Source organism: Vipera ursinii (assembly GCF_947247035.1).
Source record: "Vipera ursinii genome assembly, chromosome: 15".
NCBI lineage: Eukaryota > Metazoa > Chordata > Lepidosauria > Squamata > Viperidae > Vipera > Vipera ursinii.
In genome coordinates, this window is record NC_139528.1 from 8,913,643 (window position 1) to 8,932,473 (window position 18,831).

At 51.2% G+C, this 18,831-nt stretch overlaps 1 protein-coding gene across 2 annotated transcripts in view; it reads right to left on the reverse strand.

Moving 5' to 3' along the window:
* LMNA (lamin A/C) overlaps positions 1 to 16,833 on the reverse strand; it is a 37,623-nt gene extending 20,790 nt beyond the window's left edge. The window contains exon 1 of one of the 2 annotated variants that reach the window (XM_083374576.1): positions 16,432 to 16,833. In XM_083374576.1, the coding sequence (XP_083230702.1) occupies positions 16,432 to 16,784 (353 nt within the window). In that variant the 5' untranslated portion in view covers positions 16,785 to 16,833. The remainder of the gene's footprint in view (positions 1 to 16,431) is intronic. The other variant, XM_083374577.1, reaches the window with a different exon arrangement.
* Between the last annotated feature and the right edge of the window lie 1,998 nt (positions 16,834 to 18,831).

Sequence of the window (18,831 nt, forward strand, 5' to 3'; positions counted from 1 at the left end):
CCCTTTCAGGTCACACTTACGCAGAAACATTCAAAACAAAAAAAAGTGCCACCTATTTCTTTAAAGGTGGATACAAGGAAATAGTTTATTGCCTTTGTGTCACCTTGACGTGCCACAGGTATGATGGCATAAAACAACAAAACCACAGAAAAGCTGATTCGTGGAACTGCTCATCTCCCAGACTTGTGGGTGCTCCGTCATTGGAGGTTTTTGAGAAAAGATTGGACAACTATTTGTCAGAATGGTATAAGTCTCCTGCCCTGAGCAGTGGGTTGGACTAGAAGACCTCCAGGGTCCCTTCCTGCCTTAGGATTCTATCCAATAATAGGTCATAAACAGTTGAGCATCACTCCATGGCGTGGCACTTGGGGAGAGTGAAAAAGGGAGGGCCGGGGACAATTTGACAGACGTGTGGGAACACCCCCCCTGCTTTTGCACGGGGCTTCTGGGGGGGCTCCTGGGAAGAAACACCTTCACACCTGTGGGCAGATGCAGATACTCCACACCACTATGAGGAGATCCTGAAGCTGCTCTCACCTGGCAAAGGCGCCTGGCCGGCAGCTCACAACTGGCATCCTTTGGGCCGAGGAAGGGCCTGGCATCCTCCCAGGGGCTCTGCCTCCACCCCCACCCCCCCCAAGAGAGTCCAGGATGCCAAGCCAAGTCCCGCAGCTTCTTGGGAAGCCACAGGGCCTCCACCCTAAGCGGCAAAAGGGTGGGGGCATGACCAGGGAGAGAGGGGCAGCGCTGCAGGGCTGAAGCAACCAAGAGAGGGCAGAAGGTGCAGCTGCAGGCTGTAAAGACAGCATGGAGGAATGGTGTCAGAGCCGGCACCTCTGAATGTGCAACACTGCAGGCTTAAGGCACTAAAGCAGAGCCTTCCTACTCTGAAGCAGTCAATCTTGGAATTCCAAATGCCAAGATCAGGGAAGCAGCCTGGGGAGCGAGTCACCAAGGATCTGATCTCCCCCGGCTGGTTGGATTGACCCCGAGTTCAATCCAGGAAATCCTTTTTTTTTTTAAAGGTTAAGGTAAAAGCTGCAGAGCCGAAGGATTCATCTTCTCTTTATCTGGGGAAATAGCAACATCCCTAAGAAAAGAGGCCAGGTGATGTATTTTAGGGGAACTCTGTAACTATTAGACCCCCAAACCAAAATAAAAAGGAAGCTCCTGAAGAGACAGCGTGGAATTTTTAGCCAATACTACAAAACGTAGCCAAATAAAAACAACGGCCCTGATGCAAAAAGGTGTCATGGGAATTTAGCTGGAAAAGGGGAAGTTTTTTTATTTATATTAAGAAAATTTATATGGCTGCCCGATTCACTCGGGGTGACTCTGGGCGTCTTACCTAAAGGGCAGCAAACTTGATTTACCTAAAGCTTTTGGCGAAGAAACAATGATTGAACAGACCTGACAGCCATTTGGCTGAAATGGTACAGGATCTCCTGCTTGAACAGGGGGTTGGACTTGAAGACCTCCAAGGTCCCCTCCGACTATGTTATACTGCTATACTCCCCCTTTCCTGAAAATGTCGTGAACGTACCCCAGGCCCTTCCAGGCTGGAACCTCTGAATCCCTTGGGTAAGATAAAACAGAGAGAGGAAGGATTCGTGGGATTGTCTCTTTCCTAAGCTGGAGGTACTTTCAGAGGCCTTCCCTCTGGACAGTTTGTGTCCAGTGACTCAGCCCCCAACCTTGGCAAGGAAGCTGGGCGTGGGCTGACCCTGTGCCAGCTTCTAAAGCTCGGAGGAGGCCCCAGACCCGCCAGGCGACTCGCGCTGCCTTGCTCTCCAACAACAGCCCGGCTCTTTCCCCAGAGAGAAAGGTCACATTCTCCCCCCCTTCACAGGGAGACCCCACCCAGCTCTCTCCCCCTGCAGAGTGATGCAACATCCTGGGAGCCTCTTCTCTGGGTGGGCGGGAAAGGGGCCAGAGCGTGGTGGGCATCTTGCCACCCCACAAGAAATCAGGGCAGAGCTCCCGCTGAAGACGGTAAACAAAGCAGGGTTTTCTTCCCGGCCGTGGCTGACGTCAAGGGCTGCTCTGTGCCGAAAGGGTGGGAGAAACAGACCCGGTTGGGTAAGTTTTCTGTTCTGGTTTGAGCCTGGCTCTTCGCGAGACTTCGGTTGGCCCTCCAAGCCAGAAAGGGTGGCTGTGAGGCCCCTTGGGGGGGCTCCTTCCCTCCCCCCCCAATTTACATCGTTCATTTCCGAGCCTGTTGTTTGCAAGGGTTTAAGGACCAAGCCTGATCTAGCAAAGATCAGCCAGGCAAATCCATTAAAGGGGAATAAGTGAATTCATTGCCAACATTCAAAATTCATCTGTTCTTTAAGTTACTGAAGGAAAACGTGGACACTTTGCTTATTTACATCAGTAGGTGTTCACGTAGAACAGAGTTTCCCAAGCGTGGCAACTTTAAAATTCCTGGACTTCATGCTGGCCGGGAAATTCTGGGAGTTGCCAGGATTTGGTAACCTGATTTTGAAGAATAGTCCATTTAAATATTTTGAGTTCCTAGCCATGCACCTCAAGCAGAAAGACTCAATCTTCAGATTATTAGTTAAAAGACCGTTTCCAATGAGGGAGAATATTTGTAGCTCAGGGCTGAAATGAGGGGTCCCGAGTGCTCCATGAACTAGCTTGTTTTCCTGCAGATGTTTCATTACCCTAACTAGGTAACCTCATCAGTGCTAGCAAGGAGCGCTGTCTGCTGTCAGTTTATATTCTGGTGTCCTGCCCAACAGCACTCCTTGCTAGCACTGATGAGGTTACCTAGTTAGGGTAATGAAACATCTGCAGGAAAACAAGCCAGCTCAGAGCGCAATAAGGACCCCTCTGTAAAGTACAAAAAATAGTTCACTTTCTAGCATCTCGCAAGTTTGAAAGACCCCGGCTCCATCTGCCCAGGCCAAGATGCGGAAGGTGAAACTCTGCAAGGGTCCAAAGAAGAGCAACGGAGTTAATAGGCCTGGAGGTTAAATCATACTTGTAGGAACTGAGTAAGTCTAGTCTAATAAAGAGAAGGACCAGTGCAAACATGACAGCCGCCCTCCAATACCTGATGGAGCTGTCACAAAGAACGAGGGGGGGGGGGGTTTGAGGGTGGTCAACCTGTTTTGCAAAGCACCAGAAGGCAAGACGAGAAAAGATGGATAGAAACTAATCAAGGAGAGAAGCAATCTAGAACTAAGGAGAAATTTCCTGACTGTGAGAACAATCAATCCGTGGAGCAGTTTCTCCAGAAATCGTGGGTGCTCCATCACTGGAGGCTTTTAAGAAGAGATTGGACAGTCACCTGTCTGAAACAGTACAGGATCTCCTGCTTGAGCAGGGGCTGGACTAGAATAATAATATAATAATAATAATAAACCTTTATTGTCAAAGTACAACATGTGTACATTGAGATTAGCTGAGCCTCCCCCTGTGCTCCCTCCCCCCAACACACAGTGACAACAAACCCTCCATCCCACCACACTATGCGAACCAACTACACCACACACCGGCCTCCCAAGTCAACTCTGCATAAGATTATATCCCATTCAAAAGCCTAACAGCCCACGGATAAAAGCTGTTCTTCAGCCTGTTGGTACGGCTGGCTATATTCCTATATCTCCTACCGGATGGTAGGAGAGTAAAGAGATACCGTCCAGGGTGTGAGTCCATCCCTGAGAATCTTCCTCACTCTTCCAAGGCAACGAGCCCTGGCGATGTCATCCAGTGGGGTCAGGGAACTGCCCACCATGTCTTGTGCTGTGCTCACTACCCTCTGTAATACTTTCCTATCCGCGGCTGTCAGACCAGCATACCAAACCACAATACCATACGAGAGGACGCTCTCTATAGTAGACCGGTAAAAGAGGGTCATTAGCCGTTGTTCTATCCTGTTCTTCCGCAAGACCCTGAGAAAGTGAAGCCTCCGTTGGGCCTTTCTAGCCACCTGAGTTGTGTTAACTTTCCAGGTCAGATCTTCACAGAGGTAGACTCCCAGAAATTTAAAGGAGGGAACTCTCTCTACACAGTCCTCCCCGATGTAAAGTGGGGCAGGTTCCTCTTTTTTTCTCTGGAAGTCTAACACCATCTCTTTCGTCTTGCTGATGTTTAGGTGCAAGTTGTTGTTACTACACCATATGGATAGTTTTTGTACCTCCGCCCTATATGCTGTCTCATCCCCACCTGTAATAAGACCTCCAAGGTCCCTTCCAACTGTGTTAGTCTATTAAGCATTAAGGCAATCTAGAATCCTGTAATAACTGAGCCGTTCTTAGTAATTATAGTAACGAGACCATTATATAGCATGGAAACAAAAAACAATGTTTTATTAGCTCAGATTTAGCTTGCTATATACAAAGTCATTCCTAGCATGGCTTGGAGGAATAAAGAGTCTGATGGGTGCAGGCAAACCCTGGATGAGCTTTGAAAAAGGACTCTCCCCACAATGGCTTGGCCCTAGGAGCTAAACCAGCACAGGGAGTAGCCAGAGGCTCAAGCCCCGGCAATGGAAGAGTTAAGTAACTGGGGGGGGTCCTTGGTGCTCTCTGAGTTTGGGGAATTCTGGAAGTTGAAGTCCACCCATCTTTAAGCAGGTTGAGAAACACTGCTCTAAAAATAATAATAATGCTGGCTTTGGATTATTTCCATGGAAAATCATTTGATCCAGTTTTAAATTCTTTTTAGCTACCTTAGCTGTAAAATCCATTTACTTTTTTCTACTTAGTACAAAAAGAAGCGTGCAACCATACTTGCAAGGACATGTAATTTACATATGATGACTCCACCATCCCCCAGATTTCCATTTTAGACCTTATTTTGCTTATTGAACGTCTAATTTACAGGAGCGTTTTAGCTTCGCCACAATTTGATCAGATTAAGGGTTCCACACCTCTGCACGTAAAGGCAGCAAAAGGGTTGGTGGGCTCTCCCGCCCTAACATGCAAAATGTCCTCATTTTCAGGGGACAGTGCGAGATGGATCGTGGTGACCCACAACCGTCCCCAAACCTCCCTTCCCAGAAGAACAGGTGGCCCTCTTCCCCCCCCCAGCCCCATTTAGCACGAGGCCTGCAGGAAACATCCAGAGCAGCCCCAACTGAACAACCAAACTGGGATAAAGTCGGTTTCATGTTTCCTTCAGGCAGAAAGCACCAGTTGCTCCCCTCCAGACAATGCAACCCCCTGAATCCACAGAGGGGAGCCGCCACTTGTGCGGACAGGTGGGCTGCTTTGCTGTGGCCTGGGGCTCTAAACTGACTCCCCTTCCAGGAAGGGAGGTGGTTGCAAGGAAGAGACAAGAACATAATAATAATGATAATGATAATAATAATAATAATAATAATAATAATAATAATAATAATAATGAAGAAAAGAAGAAAAGAAGAAGAAGAAGAAGAAGAAGAAGAAGAAGAAGAAGAAGAAGAAGAAGAAGAAGAAGAAGAAGAAGAAGAAGAAGTTGGAAGGGACCTTGGAGGTCATCTAGTCCAACCCCCTGCTCAGGCAGGAAACCTTATACCATTTCAGGCAAATGGCTGCCCAGTCTCTTCTTAAAAACCTCCAGTGCTGAAGCATACACCAGGTTGTTCCACTGGTTAATTGTTCTAACTGTCAGGAAGTTTCTCCTTAGTTCTAGGTTGCTTCTCTCCTTGACTAGTTTCCATCCGTTGCTTCTTGTCCTGCTTTCAGGTGCTTTGGAGAATAGCTTGGCTCCCTCTTCTTTGGGGCAGCCCCTGAGATACTGGATCACTGCTATCATGTCACCCTTCGTCCTTCTCTTCAATAAACAAGACATACCCAATTCCAGCAACCGTTCCCTATATGTTTTGGCCTCCAGCCCCCTAATCATCTTTGTTGCTCTTCTCTGAACTCTTTCTAGAGTCTCAACATCTTTTTTACATCGTGGTGACCAAAACTGGATGCAGTATTCCAGGTGTGGCCTTACCAAAGCATTGTAAAGTGGTATTAGTACTTCACTTGATCCTGATTCAACCAGAATACTTTTTTTTTAAAAAAAGAGGGGGATCCATTAAGTAGATTAGAGAAGTGCCTTTGGGATGGGGTGGTCCTAATTTCAGATTCACATATTTAAAGCCTTCTTCTTCAGATAATTTCATTCAGGTTATGGAGGAATAATAAAATAAAGCAAACTGTGAAAGCCAAATGCTAGATTTCCAATGCGGGGGTTTATATCAAATAAGGGCCCAGCTGCCAATCATGGGAGGCTGGTAAAGTTGCCTCCCCTTCCCAAAAACCGTGGGTCAGTCCACCCAGGAGAAAGGCCATTGGCTCCCACAGACCAGCAAATACTCAAAAGAAAGATATCCTTCCGTCACTAATAAGCACCATGTTGTGAAGAATCAGGACTATACATTAAGCTGCAATTCCGAAGATCTATTGCTCAAGAATCTAATCCAGGTTTTGCTAAATTGGTGCCAGATAAGAATCGATGGAATTCAAGAGGGTTGGACTTAGACATTTGTGGGAATGTAAGGACTCTAGGCTGATGACTCGCTCAACTCCGCCCCCGGCTCTGCCTGCTCTTCTCCAACCCAGGGAGGCTTTTTAGGCTTTCAATGAATTACTGTACTGAATGGAGAGCATCGGCATTACATCTCTCTGATGCGAACAGAAACCAGCTTGTTCAAGACTGTTGAGCAAGCCAACTTGTTCAAGAAGTGGCAGTGGCCCAATTTCCAGACATCCCTGGCAAAGCCTCCGCAAGGGAGCCTACGTCCCTGACATGGGCTCAGCTCACCCATTTCTTTGTCCCCGAGACTCCATGCTGCAAGCAAGAGTCTGCTGAATGGCACCACTCTTCCCTCCAGGCGAGGAGGACACCAGCGATGGAGAAGTGACCGGCCCACACGAAGCTCTTGGTCAACAGGCTCAGGTTGAAAATCTGGCCTGCCCTTCCCATCCTGCATGGAGCCCAGGAGTTAGGAGCTGGCAGGCGGAGAAGGGCTGGTGCTGCAGTGAGGAAGACCGCCTGCCGGAGTCTTCACCCCGACGGGTCACTTGAGCAAGGGGAAGAAAGTCAGAGCATTTGCACATGAAAATGCTGCATCTCGCAAAAGCTTCTGCCTCATCATAAAATTCCTAAGTCAGAAAAGATGCTGTCATATTCCCGGGATAGGTGACACAGACCGACGTCAGCTCTCCTCCTGCAGTATTGGGCCATGTTTACATAGCCCACAAACTATTCAGCAAGAAAAATGTGTCATTTGTGTGCTCCTTTTTATCCTTCATACGCTGACTGTGGATTCTCAGCTCGGCGCATTTTGTCTAGCAATGCTTGGAAAACCTTTTTCAGCCACAGATGGTCACCAAACATGAGGCGATCCAGAACTAGGCCACGCAAACAAGTTGGATTTCTCTACCTGGCCCAGACTTTGTGGAGCTGCAGAGAAGCTCGCCGGGTGGCACCCGCTGGCTGGAGGCACCGGGAAGCAGAAACGGAACCCAAGTCCGTCGGCACTGAGGAAGGGCGTGATGGCGTGTGTCAGAATCCTCTTCCCCAGCCTCAGCACACACCCCTTATGAGGCCAGCAGGCAGTTCTCTCCCACGGCCTCCACTTGGTCCAGGCCATTGCAGGGCAAGGAGACCGGCTTCCCAAGGCTGCCTCTGATCCCCAACATCCTCCTGCTCCCTCCTTAATCCCAGGTTTGTGGAGGACGCCCTGACCCCCTCACTGGCACGCAGCGTCCCTATTGCTTCAGAAGGGACCATCTGTCTCCAGCCGGCACCCCAACACCCCTCACCCTCTCCCAGCTAAGAGTGCGTTGCTCCAACTGCTGAGACAGGCTGCTTGAATAGAGCAGTTTTGTCAGCCTTCGCCACTTTTAAGATGGGTGGTCTTCAATTCCCAGAATTCCCCAGCCAGCAAAGCTGCTGTGCAGCATATAGCACTAAAACGCAGGTAAGCACACAGTGTCTGCGCTTTCACACAGGCTGACCCAAGTCCAGAGAAGGCAGACACAAGCAGATTTCTCCCCCCCCCCGGAACAGCCACTGGGGTGAAGGGTCTCCAGTGAATTCCCACCACTGATGAAACTGTTCAGAAGAGCAGAGATGCCGAAGCACCTTCCCCATGGCCGATTCTTCTTCATTAAGGCTGGAGTTGGGGAGCGCCGAGGAGGAGGAGGTGCCTGGCTGAACTAATCAGGTTAACCCGTATAATGCAGAAAGGAGCTCAGCTGGAGAAGGGGCAGGAGGGCAATCTGCTCTCTTCCCGAATCCCAGGCCATGGGGAGGGAAGGCAGCTTGCCAAACAGGGGGGCTCATTTCCAAGACGGGGAAGCGAGCCACTCCGAGAGGGGTCCTGGAGGAGGAAGCCCTGGACGTGGAAGGGAATAGCTTCCCAGCCCACCCACTAACCTCAGCGCTATTAGCAGGAATATCACGGGGCTAGCAATGATGATGGTACCTAGTTGGGCAATGAAACATCTGCAAGAAAACAAGCAAGCCCAGAGAGCAGCAAGGACCCCACAGTCCTCCTCCTCCTCCTTTCTGAACACTGATGATGTTACCTAGTTGGGTCATGAAACATCTGCAAGAAAGCCACCAAGCTCAGAGAGCACATAGGACCCCACAGTTCAACTCTTAGCTACAAATAAATACAAATAAATTATCCTTTATTGGTACCATGGATCCACAGGAGAAACGCTGCCCAGGTTGGTGGGCATTCCAGCTGCCCTTCTCGCAGCTTCGAGGTCCAGCCCTGTTGCCCCCAATGAAGGGCACCCAGATCTCACCCCAATGGCAGGACCCAACTCGGGAAAGGCACTTTTGCTAAGCAGTTCAATCGGATGAGAAGGAGCAGGACCCCCACTCCGTTTCATCATTAAAGAGACCACCTCTGCGGCCAGCACCATGTGGACATCCTGGATGTCGGTGGCGGGGCAGCTGCTCTGCCCTGAAAAAATAGCACAATTGCTGCAGACAACTGTTGTGTGTGCTATCCAGCACATTCCAGAGCCTCTTCTGAATGAAATCCAAGGCTCTTTGCTTGTCTTGCGTTCCGTAAGTTTAACGGCTCCTTTTAGTCTGTTTTTAATAGCGGCTCTAGTGTTTTGTAAGCCACCTGGGAAAACTTTATTCTGAGTAGCTTATGCAGTGTGTGCCTGCACATGTACACACAGACACAAACAAGTTTCCCAAGCCTGAAAAACTTCCTGGACAGCAACGTAGGAAAAAGGAAGATCAATAAGCAAAACAAAAATTTAAAGGGTGGATTTTTTTGGGGGGGGGGAGCACTGAAGTGCCACACAAAGCTGGATCTGTTGTGTGATTGGGGAGATAATTGCCGTGAAGGCTCTGGAACTAAGGAATTAAAGACATATGTGGGCTAAATTCAAGGCCGTTCAAGGCCAAATGGCAGGAAAACAAATTGCCACCTTGGACAGAAATTTCCACTCTACCAGAAGCCTGCTCACAAGGGCAGAACACAACACCCACCTCCTCCTGCCTCTTGTTGCGATGTAACCCTGGCAGAGAATTAGTTGTTCCTGGTTGTGGTTTCGGATCAAAGGAGAAATGGCAGAAGGAATCAATTAAAGGAAAGAAAGCCCACCCAAAGCTAACCAGGTGCCCCTTCTTCCCTGGCATCGACCCACTGGCACAACCATCCCAACTTCCTGCTGAAGGCTTTGGGGACAGGCTACATGTTACACTCAGGTTTCAGCACAGCAAATAGCTGGGGAGAAGCTGCTTGTTTCATTTCAACACGTCAGGAAGTCTGAAGCTGTCGCTGCTTCCCAAACCACTGATTTGCTTCTGGCTCCAATTCAAAGGCTGGCGACCAATTTCGAGTTGTTTTCTTGCACATATTTCATTTGGGTTGGGGTCCTGATTATGTTCCCTCTAGGGCAGTGTTTCTTAACCTTGGCTGCTTGAAGACGGGTGGACTTCAGCTCCCAGAATTCCCAGGCCAGCATCCCTAAAGTTGTCAAGGTTGAGAAACACTAATATAGGGGGTGTCCCCAGAGTTTGGACCCCTCTTTCCCTGCAGCAAAATCCCCTAGACCTCAGGAAAGCTCTTAAGACCTGGCATTTTCATAGGGCATTTCTGGTTTTTTTTAAGGCCTTCCATTATTTTGCAAATGCAAATTATTTTGCATTTGTCTGACGGCAAGGCGCCTTTAGTCCCAGGACATATACATAAGAGCAGTCCCTTGACCATCAAAGCTGCAGCTGCAGCAGAAGGCAGCCTGCCAGGACAGGGGTCCCAGGTATTTGTGGGGGAGTTTGTGCCTCAGTCCCCCCACAGCTGCATTTTCACCTGCCTGATCCCAGGTGCGTCCTTAAAAGGTAGACACGCTTCGGGAAGCTACTGGGGAAGAGCAGAGGATTAAGAAGCCCATTACTTAGGAGTTCTTAGAAAATAATGCCCACCCTGGTGCACATTGCACACAATTTTTAGCAAGGAGCAGCTGTTTGCCTGTGAACTGCAGCTGAAAAAAATTGGCACCATCACAAGACTAAAAACTCATAGAGTTTACACCGGAATTTTGCTGTTTAGCAGGGAGATGAGGCTCCAGACACGAGTCCCAAAAGGCAACTGGACTTTCTTGGGTTTCTTGGAAACATTTCACGTTTCATCCAAGGAGCTTCTTCAGTTAAAAATGAAGAAGCTCCTTGGAGGAGAAGCGAAACGTTTTCAAGGAAAAACCCAACTACCTTTTGGAAAAGCATCGATGACTGAGAATCTCCATAGACCCTAGAAAGGAGTTTATGGAAATTGGGAGGGGATATGAAATAAAGAGAGGTTTGGTTTCATTTTAAGAGATAGTGGTAAGTTGTTAATGAAGAGAGCTACAGATATTTGCCACTATTACAAATTTATGGGGGGTTTTTCTTTTAATGTAAAACTTAAAATAATTTAAAAATAAAAATAAAAACTCAGTAACGTGGGAAGCAAACTTTTGCAGCCACAGCATGATCTTCAAAACTTCCAGAGCAGGAGAGCTACCTGTTACGGCAGCTGCTGTCTCTGTAGAGAGGTAGACAGGGATGGCATCAGGAGGTTCTGCAGCCACCAGTGGGCAAAGCTTTCCTTTCGTGGAATGCCAGGGTGGGCACTGCAGCAGGGACGGGGAAAATCAGTCCTCAGATGAATGGGACCACATTAAGCTCACCCTGGATCCGCCTGGGATGCCCGTGGTGGAAATTTACAGGACCCTGCTTTGTGCCCGAGCAAATGACGTCTTGGAAAGCGGGGATCTCTTGGGAAAGCCCAGCTAAAAGTAGCAAATACCGAAAAAACAGCAGGCAGGTCTCTTCCCCAGCATTTGGGGAGGCCTCCTTCCTGCCTCCTCCCTCCAAGTGGGCATCTTGCCCATCTTGGCTCTTCCCCTTCCCACTTGGCAGCTCCCCATGCTTGGAAAGAACAGCAGCCCATGAATCATAGGAATAATTGCTCCTGCAGGAGTGGCTGCTATGAGTCAGAAACGGTCCTGCCTGGCGCTTCCTCTGCCATTCAAATCCAAACTAACCGCTGGTTTCCATGGGGACTGCCAATCCGGACCATGCAGGGCAGCCCTACGCTGCCAATTGGCCTGTTCACGGGGAGGTGGGGCTGAGGAAGCTCCTCCCCTTCAACATGGAGGAAACTCATAGCCCTCTGCCAAGTTGGCAACTCAGAGCTCGGCTGGCACGTGGGCGAGTCTTGCTACTCACAGCCTGCTCCACCTCTTGGGATCCAGCTCCTACCTTGGCACAGTTGGCATGAATGGAAGGCCAAGCAGCCTCTTCGGGAACCTTTCTAGGGTTCCCCAAAAGTAGAGAAGCGGGGGGTTGCAGCTGAAAGGGCACCTTGTAAAGGTTCAAGGGCGTTTGAATACATGTGGGAAATTAAGGACGTTTGAATCATCCCAAAACACAACGCCCAGGTCAAGTCTGACTCCTAGTCGAGGAATGGAATCCCTCCTGCCCGCTAATGCCTGGGAAGCATCTTCTTAGTGACCCCTGGAAACAGGGCACTGGGCTGGCAGCAGTTCTGGAAGGGACCCAAGAATGAAGCAGACCGTTATAGCCATTGATGCAAGCTCAGACTCTCTTTTGAGCAGCAATACGTAAGCTCAGAAAGACTATTTTGGGGCCTAAGCAAAGCAAATTCTCCCCTCACTGAGGAACACAGAGTCCCCTGGCTTGGGAGAGTGTTCATAGAACATGGAATCCCTGAGGCTGGAAGGGACCTCAGAGGTCTTCTAGTCCAACCCCTGTTCCTCTCAATGTTTCTGGCGTCCCAGCACTCAAACCAATACCTTTCTGTCAAGCCCCAGCTTTGGCCTACATGGCTCCTGCCAGGCACTGCCCACCCCTCCCTTCTACCATCTGCAAGAATGCTAGGCAGAGGCAGTCCTGGATGCCAGCCACAAATGGCTCGCGAAGATAAAAGGGGAGCAGCCCTCTCCAGCAGCTCCTCCCGAAAGCCTCCTCGGCCTGCAGCTCTCCCTTCCAAACTGGCTAAGGAAGAGAGAGAAAGAAAACAGGGACAGGGCGGTGGAGGTGGCAGCCCCTCAGTGGGGGAGAGGGGGCAGAGGGGCTTTTAAGGGCTGCAGGGGATGGACTCAATGAGGAGCAAATGGCAGGAAGAGGGAGGAAAAATTATCAGAGATAAAGACAGAGGCCCAGCTGAAAAGACATTTGCAAGAATCTAGCTTCCCCCCCCCCCCAAGTGACTTGGAATAACGATCCAGAACTTTGGGTTTAAATTTCTCACATTGTATTTATAAGAGTCTTTTTAAAGATGTGTGGACTTCAACTCCCAGAATTCCCCTTCTCAACAAAGCTGGCTGGGGGGGATTCTGGGAGCTTAGGTCCACACATCTTACAGTTGCCAAGGTTCAAAAAGACTGATTTATACCCTCACTTGATTTGGAGAAGAATCCCGTTTAGCGGTGAGCCCCATCCATCTTCTTAAAAGAAAGAGAAGCTGCCCCTGTTTGGGAAGCCCTAAAAACAAACACTGAGGACTAGACACACAGCACGTTGCGCCAGCCTCAGCCAAACCTGCTGGTTTCCAAGGAGCGCATCAGAGCAGCCGTCTGTTTCCAGACTTCAGCATTTGACGACTTCCAAAGAAGGGAGTCACAGAGGACAGGAGACGGAAGCTGCCACTGCACCAGATAGCCGCTTTGTGGGCCTCTGGACCCAGCCTGGGGAACTGAGATAAAAGTCACTAGGCAGCAAGGAAAGCCAGCAAGGATCCTTGAAGTCTCATCCAGGTGAAAACTCTCATCTGGAGACTGATAACATCTCCGGACCAAAAATTTGAGACCTCCACCAGCTCCACAGAGTCGGAGGTTTTCTAGTCCGGGGGTCCCCAATCTCCAGTCCGTGGACCAGCACAGGTCCACACAAACAAGCAAAGCCCCATCCATGGGATGCAGGCAGCACGCAAAACCACCTCCAGTCCACGGAAATCCTCTCTCCACAGAACTGGTCCCTGGTGCCCAAAAGGTTGGGGGCCACTGTTCTAGTTCAACCCCCTGCTCAGGCAGGAGACCCCGTACCATTCCAGACCAGTGGCTGTCCAGTCTCTCCTTGAAAGCCTCCAGTGATGGAGCTGCCACAACCTCTGGAGGGAAGCTGTTCTATTGGATAATTGTCCTCACCATTAGGAAATTTCTCCTTAGTTCTAGTTTGGATCTTTGAAGACCACAATGACCCAAAAGGGGACCACAAGAGTGTTTCAGATTCACCAATCGGCCCCAAAGCTGAGTTTCTATCCATACAAACGGCCCAAATGCACACCCGGAATTCCCCTCCCTCTCTACTCAGAGTCTGAAGTCAATGAGTTACTACTTTTAGTCTGAAAGGGCGCTGCTGAACTCACAAAAAATACCTGCCCTTTTACATCTGCGCTGAGGAGTTCCTGAAAGCAGCCCATAATATTTTTGTTGTTTAGGGAAATCCATTCCTCAAAGTTACTCTGAGTAAGGACACAAAAGTAACTAGCCCAATGAAAAGAAACAGTAGCTAAGGGGGGGGGGGGTATATACATGTGCAGAGGGGAGAGGGAGACACACACCCGGATTTGTTTAAAAGCACAAACTGCAAAGTCTCTGGAAAGTCTCCATCTGCTCTGCCCTGCAAAGCTCAGGTCCTTCCAGGACGACTGAGGAAATACATCCCCCCCCCTCCATTCCTGGATGGGACTTTTCCCCTAAATATATTTGCCACTGCTCACTCACAGGAGGCAATCCAGATAGTCCTTGACTTACGACCTAAATTGGGATCAGTCAAAAGTCACTGCTGCTGTAAATCAAGGCATCCCATGACTGGAGCTGGGTTTCTTTACCCATAGTAGTCATTAAGCAGATCACAAAGTCATTAAGTGAACCACACAGTCATGAAGCAAATTAAGGGTTGCAATTCCAAATCCACTTTCCCAAGCAACCTTCTTTTTGCCAGAAATCATTGCCACATGACCATGATCGTAAATGCAACAAGTCGGCAAGCACCCAAAATGTGGCCATGTGAGCACAGGGGCGGGCAAGTCAACATTTTGCAACAGCTGGAATTGCTTTACAGGCCATAAAGTGCCTTTTCTGGGGCATTTTAACTTTGGACTCTTAAACCACCAATCCAACCAGCTGCACAGGGTCTTCTGCCTGCGTGTGTGTGTGTGTGTGTGTGTGTGTGTGTGTGTGGGCGGGGAGGGCTTGGACTAGAAGATCTCCACGGTCCCTTCCAACCCATCAGTTATAAGTTGAGGACTACCCATATGCAGAACAATCAGTCACACACAAATTTTGTCAGAGTATGGCAACTGAGCACGCAAGAGATTCATCCATTTTATCAGACAGAAATGAAATTTAACTGAGCTGTGAACTCCAGCCACCCAGGTGAGTACTATACTCCAGAGTCGAAGCAAAGTCAGCCATGGCAGAAGCATACCAAAGCCCAGGAAGGAGGGAGCTGGCACACCTATAACATTGCAGAATGATTAATTACAGGTGCCAAATGAACACAGGTGCCACACCCAGCACCACAAACATCAGAGAGATCCAGGCAAGATGGAGTAGCAGAAAGCGCTGAACTCCTGGGGTGGATTTGTCTGCACACTTGACCTTCACACTCATTTCTCAGGAACCTTTGCAAGAAGGGCTAAATAACCGTGCAGGCTGACAAACAGAAGCTTTAGCTGAACACACAGCATGCAGGGATAATCTGCACTTCGACAATCAGAACTTGTTTATGAGTAAACAGACAAAACTAGAGAACCTGCACTAAAGAATCAGACTGGCAAGTCCAAATCGGGAGGTTATTTAAGGTCAGGAATGTTAGAATCTAAACTGGAATCTAATTTTATCTTCTATGCACATGTCCTCAACAGGATGTTCCACATTTTTGGATGGGGTGGGAGGTTTGGGGTTATTTAGCTGTGTTCTCCTGACTCACATTGGTGCAGATGAAGAGTGGCCAACTATGGCCCCTTTAAAACCTGTGGACCTCAACTCCCAGAATTCCTGAGCCAGCTATGGAATTCTGGGAGCTGAAGTCCAAAGATCATAAATGGGCGAGGGTTGCCTACCCCCATCCCTTGCAAAACAGGCCCCCAAAAGTTTTAAACTACTAAATCTATTAGCAAATTATTAATCTGTCATCCCTGTACTACATTAATGACAAAACAGTTAAAATAATGATAAAAGGCAAAATTAAAGTTTTAAAACCCTTTAAGGTGTGAAAGTTTCTAGTCCTCAGGGTCAAGGAGTAAACAGCTAATACTCCAACACACCACAAGCAAGGGAAGAGGGGATCCGTCTACCACACACACAAACACACACATTCCTAGAATTTTTCCGCTGCTGTCACCAACTACAGTAGAGCATTTGGAACTTTTTCGAGCCAAGGAATCGCTCGTTAGAAATAAAATCCCAGAAGCGCAATCCAGAGGCGCGGCCGTTGCGCGGAAAACTGGCTCTCCGAGGGTGGGGGGGAGATTTTTCTCTCCCTCGGTCTCCCACCGACGCCCCTCAGCTTCTCCAGCGGGACCCCAACCCCGATTAAGGGCTTTCCCTGGTCCCCGCCTTGGCCGGAGGGGGATTCCACCCCCGCGCCCCGCCCGCCCAAGCCCGGCCACGCGCAGCCCCGTCCTGGGCGCGGTCCAGGTTGCCGCTTCGGGGGCGGGCGGGCGGGCGGCAGTTCTAGCAGCTCAGCGCCACGCCCGGCGGCGGGCGGGGAGCGGCCAGCCAGGCGACGGGAAAGCCCGGGGGGGGAGAGGAGCTGCACCCGCGGCCGGGCCCCCTCCGCCCAGAGGGCCGCGCGCCCAAAGGCTGGCCCGCTCCGCCGCTGCCCGCCTACGGCCCAGGGCTGCGGCGGGCGAGCGGCGCCGGCGGGCGGCCCGTCTTCGGGCCGGGGAGCGGCGGGAGCCGGCCGCCGTCCACGTCCAGAGCGCTGGCGGGCCGGCCGGAGGGGAGCGGGGAGCGGAGGACTCACCTGGCCTCGAGCTCCTTGAACTCCTCGCGGACCTTGGTGAGCTCCAGCTGGAGCCGCGCGCGCTCCTTGGCCACCGAGTCGAGCGTCTTGCGCGCGTCGGCCAGCTCGGCCTGGTAGGCCGCCTTGATGCCGGTCACCTCGCGGCTGACCTCCGACTCCGACTCGGTGACGCGCAGCCGCAGCCCCGCGTTCTCCGACTCCAGCGAGCGCACCTTGTCGATGTAGACGGCCAGCCGGTCGTTCAGGTCCTGCAGCTCCTCCTTCTCCTGCAGGCGGGTGATGCGCGCGGGCGACACCGGCGTCGAGGTGAGCCCGCTGCCGTGGCCGCGCTTCTGCCCGTGGGGGGTCTCCATGGCGGCGGCGGCGGCGACCTAGCGGGGCTCGCCGACTGACAGCGGCGCGTCTGACTCACGCCCGGCCTCGCCGCCGCCTCAAGTACCCGCGGGAGGAGCGCGGGGCGGGCTGGCCGGCGATGGCCCCGCCCCCCAGGGACGCTGCCCAACCGGGCGCCTCCGGCCCGCTCGCCCCCGGATGGGCCCTCCGGCCGGGAATGCTGGGAGTCGTCCTCCCGCCCCCCCCCCGCCCCGGCTTGAGCGCAGCCACGCGGCTGCGGCGGGGCTCCGTCGGAGGGATTCCCCCCCCCCGCTTCCCCCGAAGTCGCGTCCACCAGCCGGCTTGGCTATTTGGGCCGCGAAGAAGCCCAGTCTGGTTTTTTGAAATGTATCGCAGCGGAGCTTCGGTTGCAACTTGATGGCAGCCATTTTGACTTTCTTGACCATAGCCAGGGGATGCCCCCCCGTAGTGGGCCGTCAATCCAGAGGCCAAGAGAAACTTTCCTGCTGGGGTTTTCCTTCTGCACCTTCCGCTCTTGCGAGGGATCCTCTGCGGGGAGGGGAGTAGAGGGTCTTCTGAGAGATCGGGTGGGGAACCCCGGGGACTCTTGGCGGCTCAGCTGGCTGCTATTGGACACCCCATTGCCCCTTTGCAGGGGGACACGTGAACCAGGCCAGCCTGGTCCTTGTCCAGCCTCCCTCTTCTGCCTGGGGAGCCGAGGCTTGAGGCCTGCAAGTCACAGCTGAGGTTCCCCCATTCACCCCCTCCCTCCCTCCCCTCCAGGAGTGCACAAGGGATCCTGAGGGGCAACAGGCAGGTCATTGGTGGGGTGTGTGTTTGTGTGTGTGTCATACATCACTCAACTCTCAAACCTGAATTGCACGTTTGGGGTTTTACGGAATACAGGACCTGGACATCAGCTGTCAGAGGGTCCCTGTGGTCATGTTACCAAAAGGTGGGCATTTAGTCATGACTAGCATGAACTTATGACGGTTGCAACATTCTGGAGTTGCCAGGCTGCCATCTACGACCTTCCCGGCCAGCTTCTGACAAAGCCAACGAGGGGATCCAGATTCTCTTAACGACCGTGTGCTTTAATGGCAACGGTGATCTGCTTAACGACTGGCAAAATGTCATAAAATTAGGCGTAACTCATTTAACGACTGCCTTGCTGAACAGAAGTACTAGTCCCAACTGTGGTCATAATTCAAGGACCACTTGTAAATATATATCGATAAATATTCAATAAATAAATACCCATTTCAAAAATACCAGTCTTCCTAGCTTTCCAGATTAACATCTTTCCCACCCAGAGGATTTTAGAGGAACGCCTAACCAGCCATGTCACGGCCCAGTCAGAGGAGGAGGAGCGGGGCCTGGCGCAGGGGGATGATGCAGTCCCTACTGTGGCTCAGGAGGAACCAGGAGGCACTCCCGTGTCCCTCCGGCCAGGGAAGAGCAGTCGGGGAGCAAGAGGAAGCAGGGAGGAGACGGAAAGGGTAGGCAGAGGAGCTCCAGAGAAGAGCAAATGCCTCCCCCACCCCATCCCCCCCAGTGGGAAGCATGGAGAGAAGCAGAGAAGGCAGAGTCAGGGCAGGGCGCCAGGAGGCTCACCTGGAGAGTAACCTTTAAGGAGCCGCCCTGAGGAGGGGCTTTTGCCAGGAACAAGTGTTTGTTTTCGGATGACACACACTCCGCTTTGCCTGCTTTTAAGAACTGCTCTGGTCTGCGTCAAAGGCTGCTTTTTGCTTTGCCATGAGGCCTGTTCTTGGCCTGCCCTGAGGATGCTCCCTTCAGACCTGCCTTGCCTTGGTCCCCTTGGTCTTGTTGCGAGAAGCACTCTTTGCCTTTGGGGTCGAGCTGGGCCCTTGCTGGTGAACTGTGGTTGCCTCTTGTTGCACCGTTCCCCTTTTGGAAAAGTGCTCCTCGCCTTGGACCTTTTGCCTGGCTCGGAGAACTGCCCTGGCTTTCTGCCTGGACTTTTGCCTTCTGGACTTCCCAAGTAGTTAAGGGGTGTGGTTTGGGGGGCTGGGGGCGGAGCCTGACTGGTCAGTGGAGGGTCCTTTG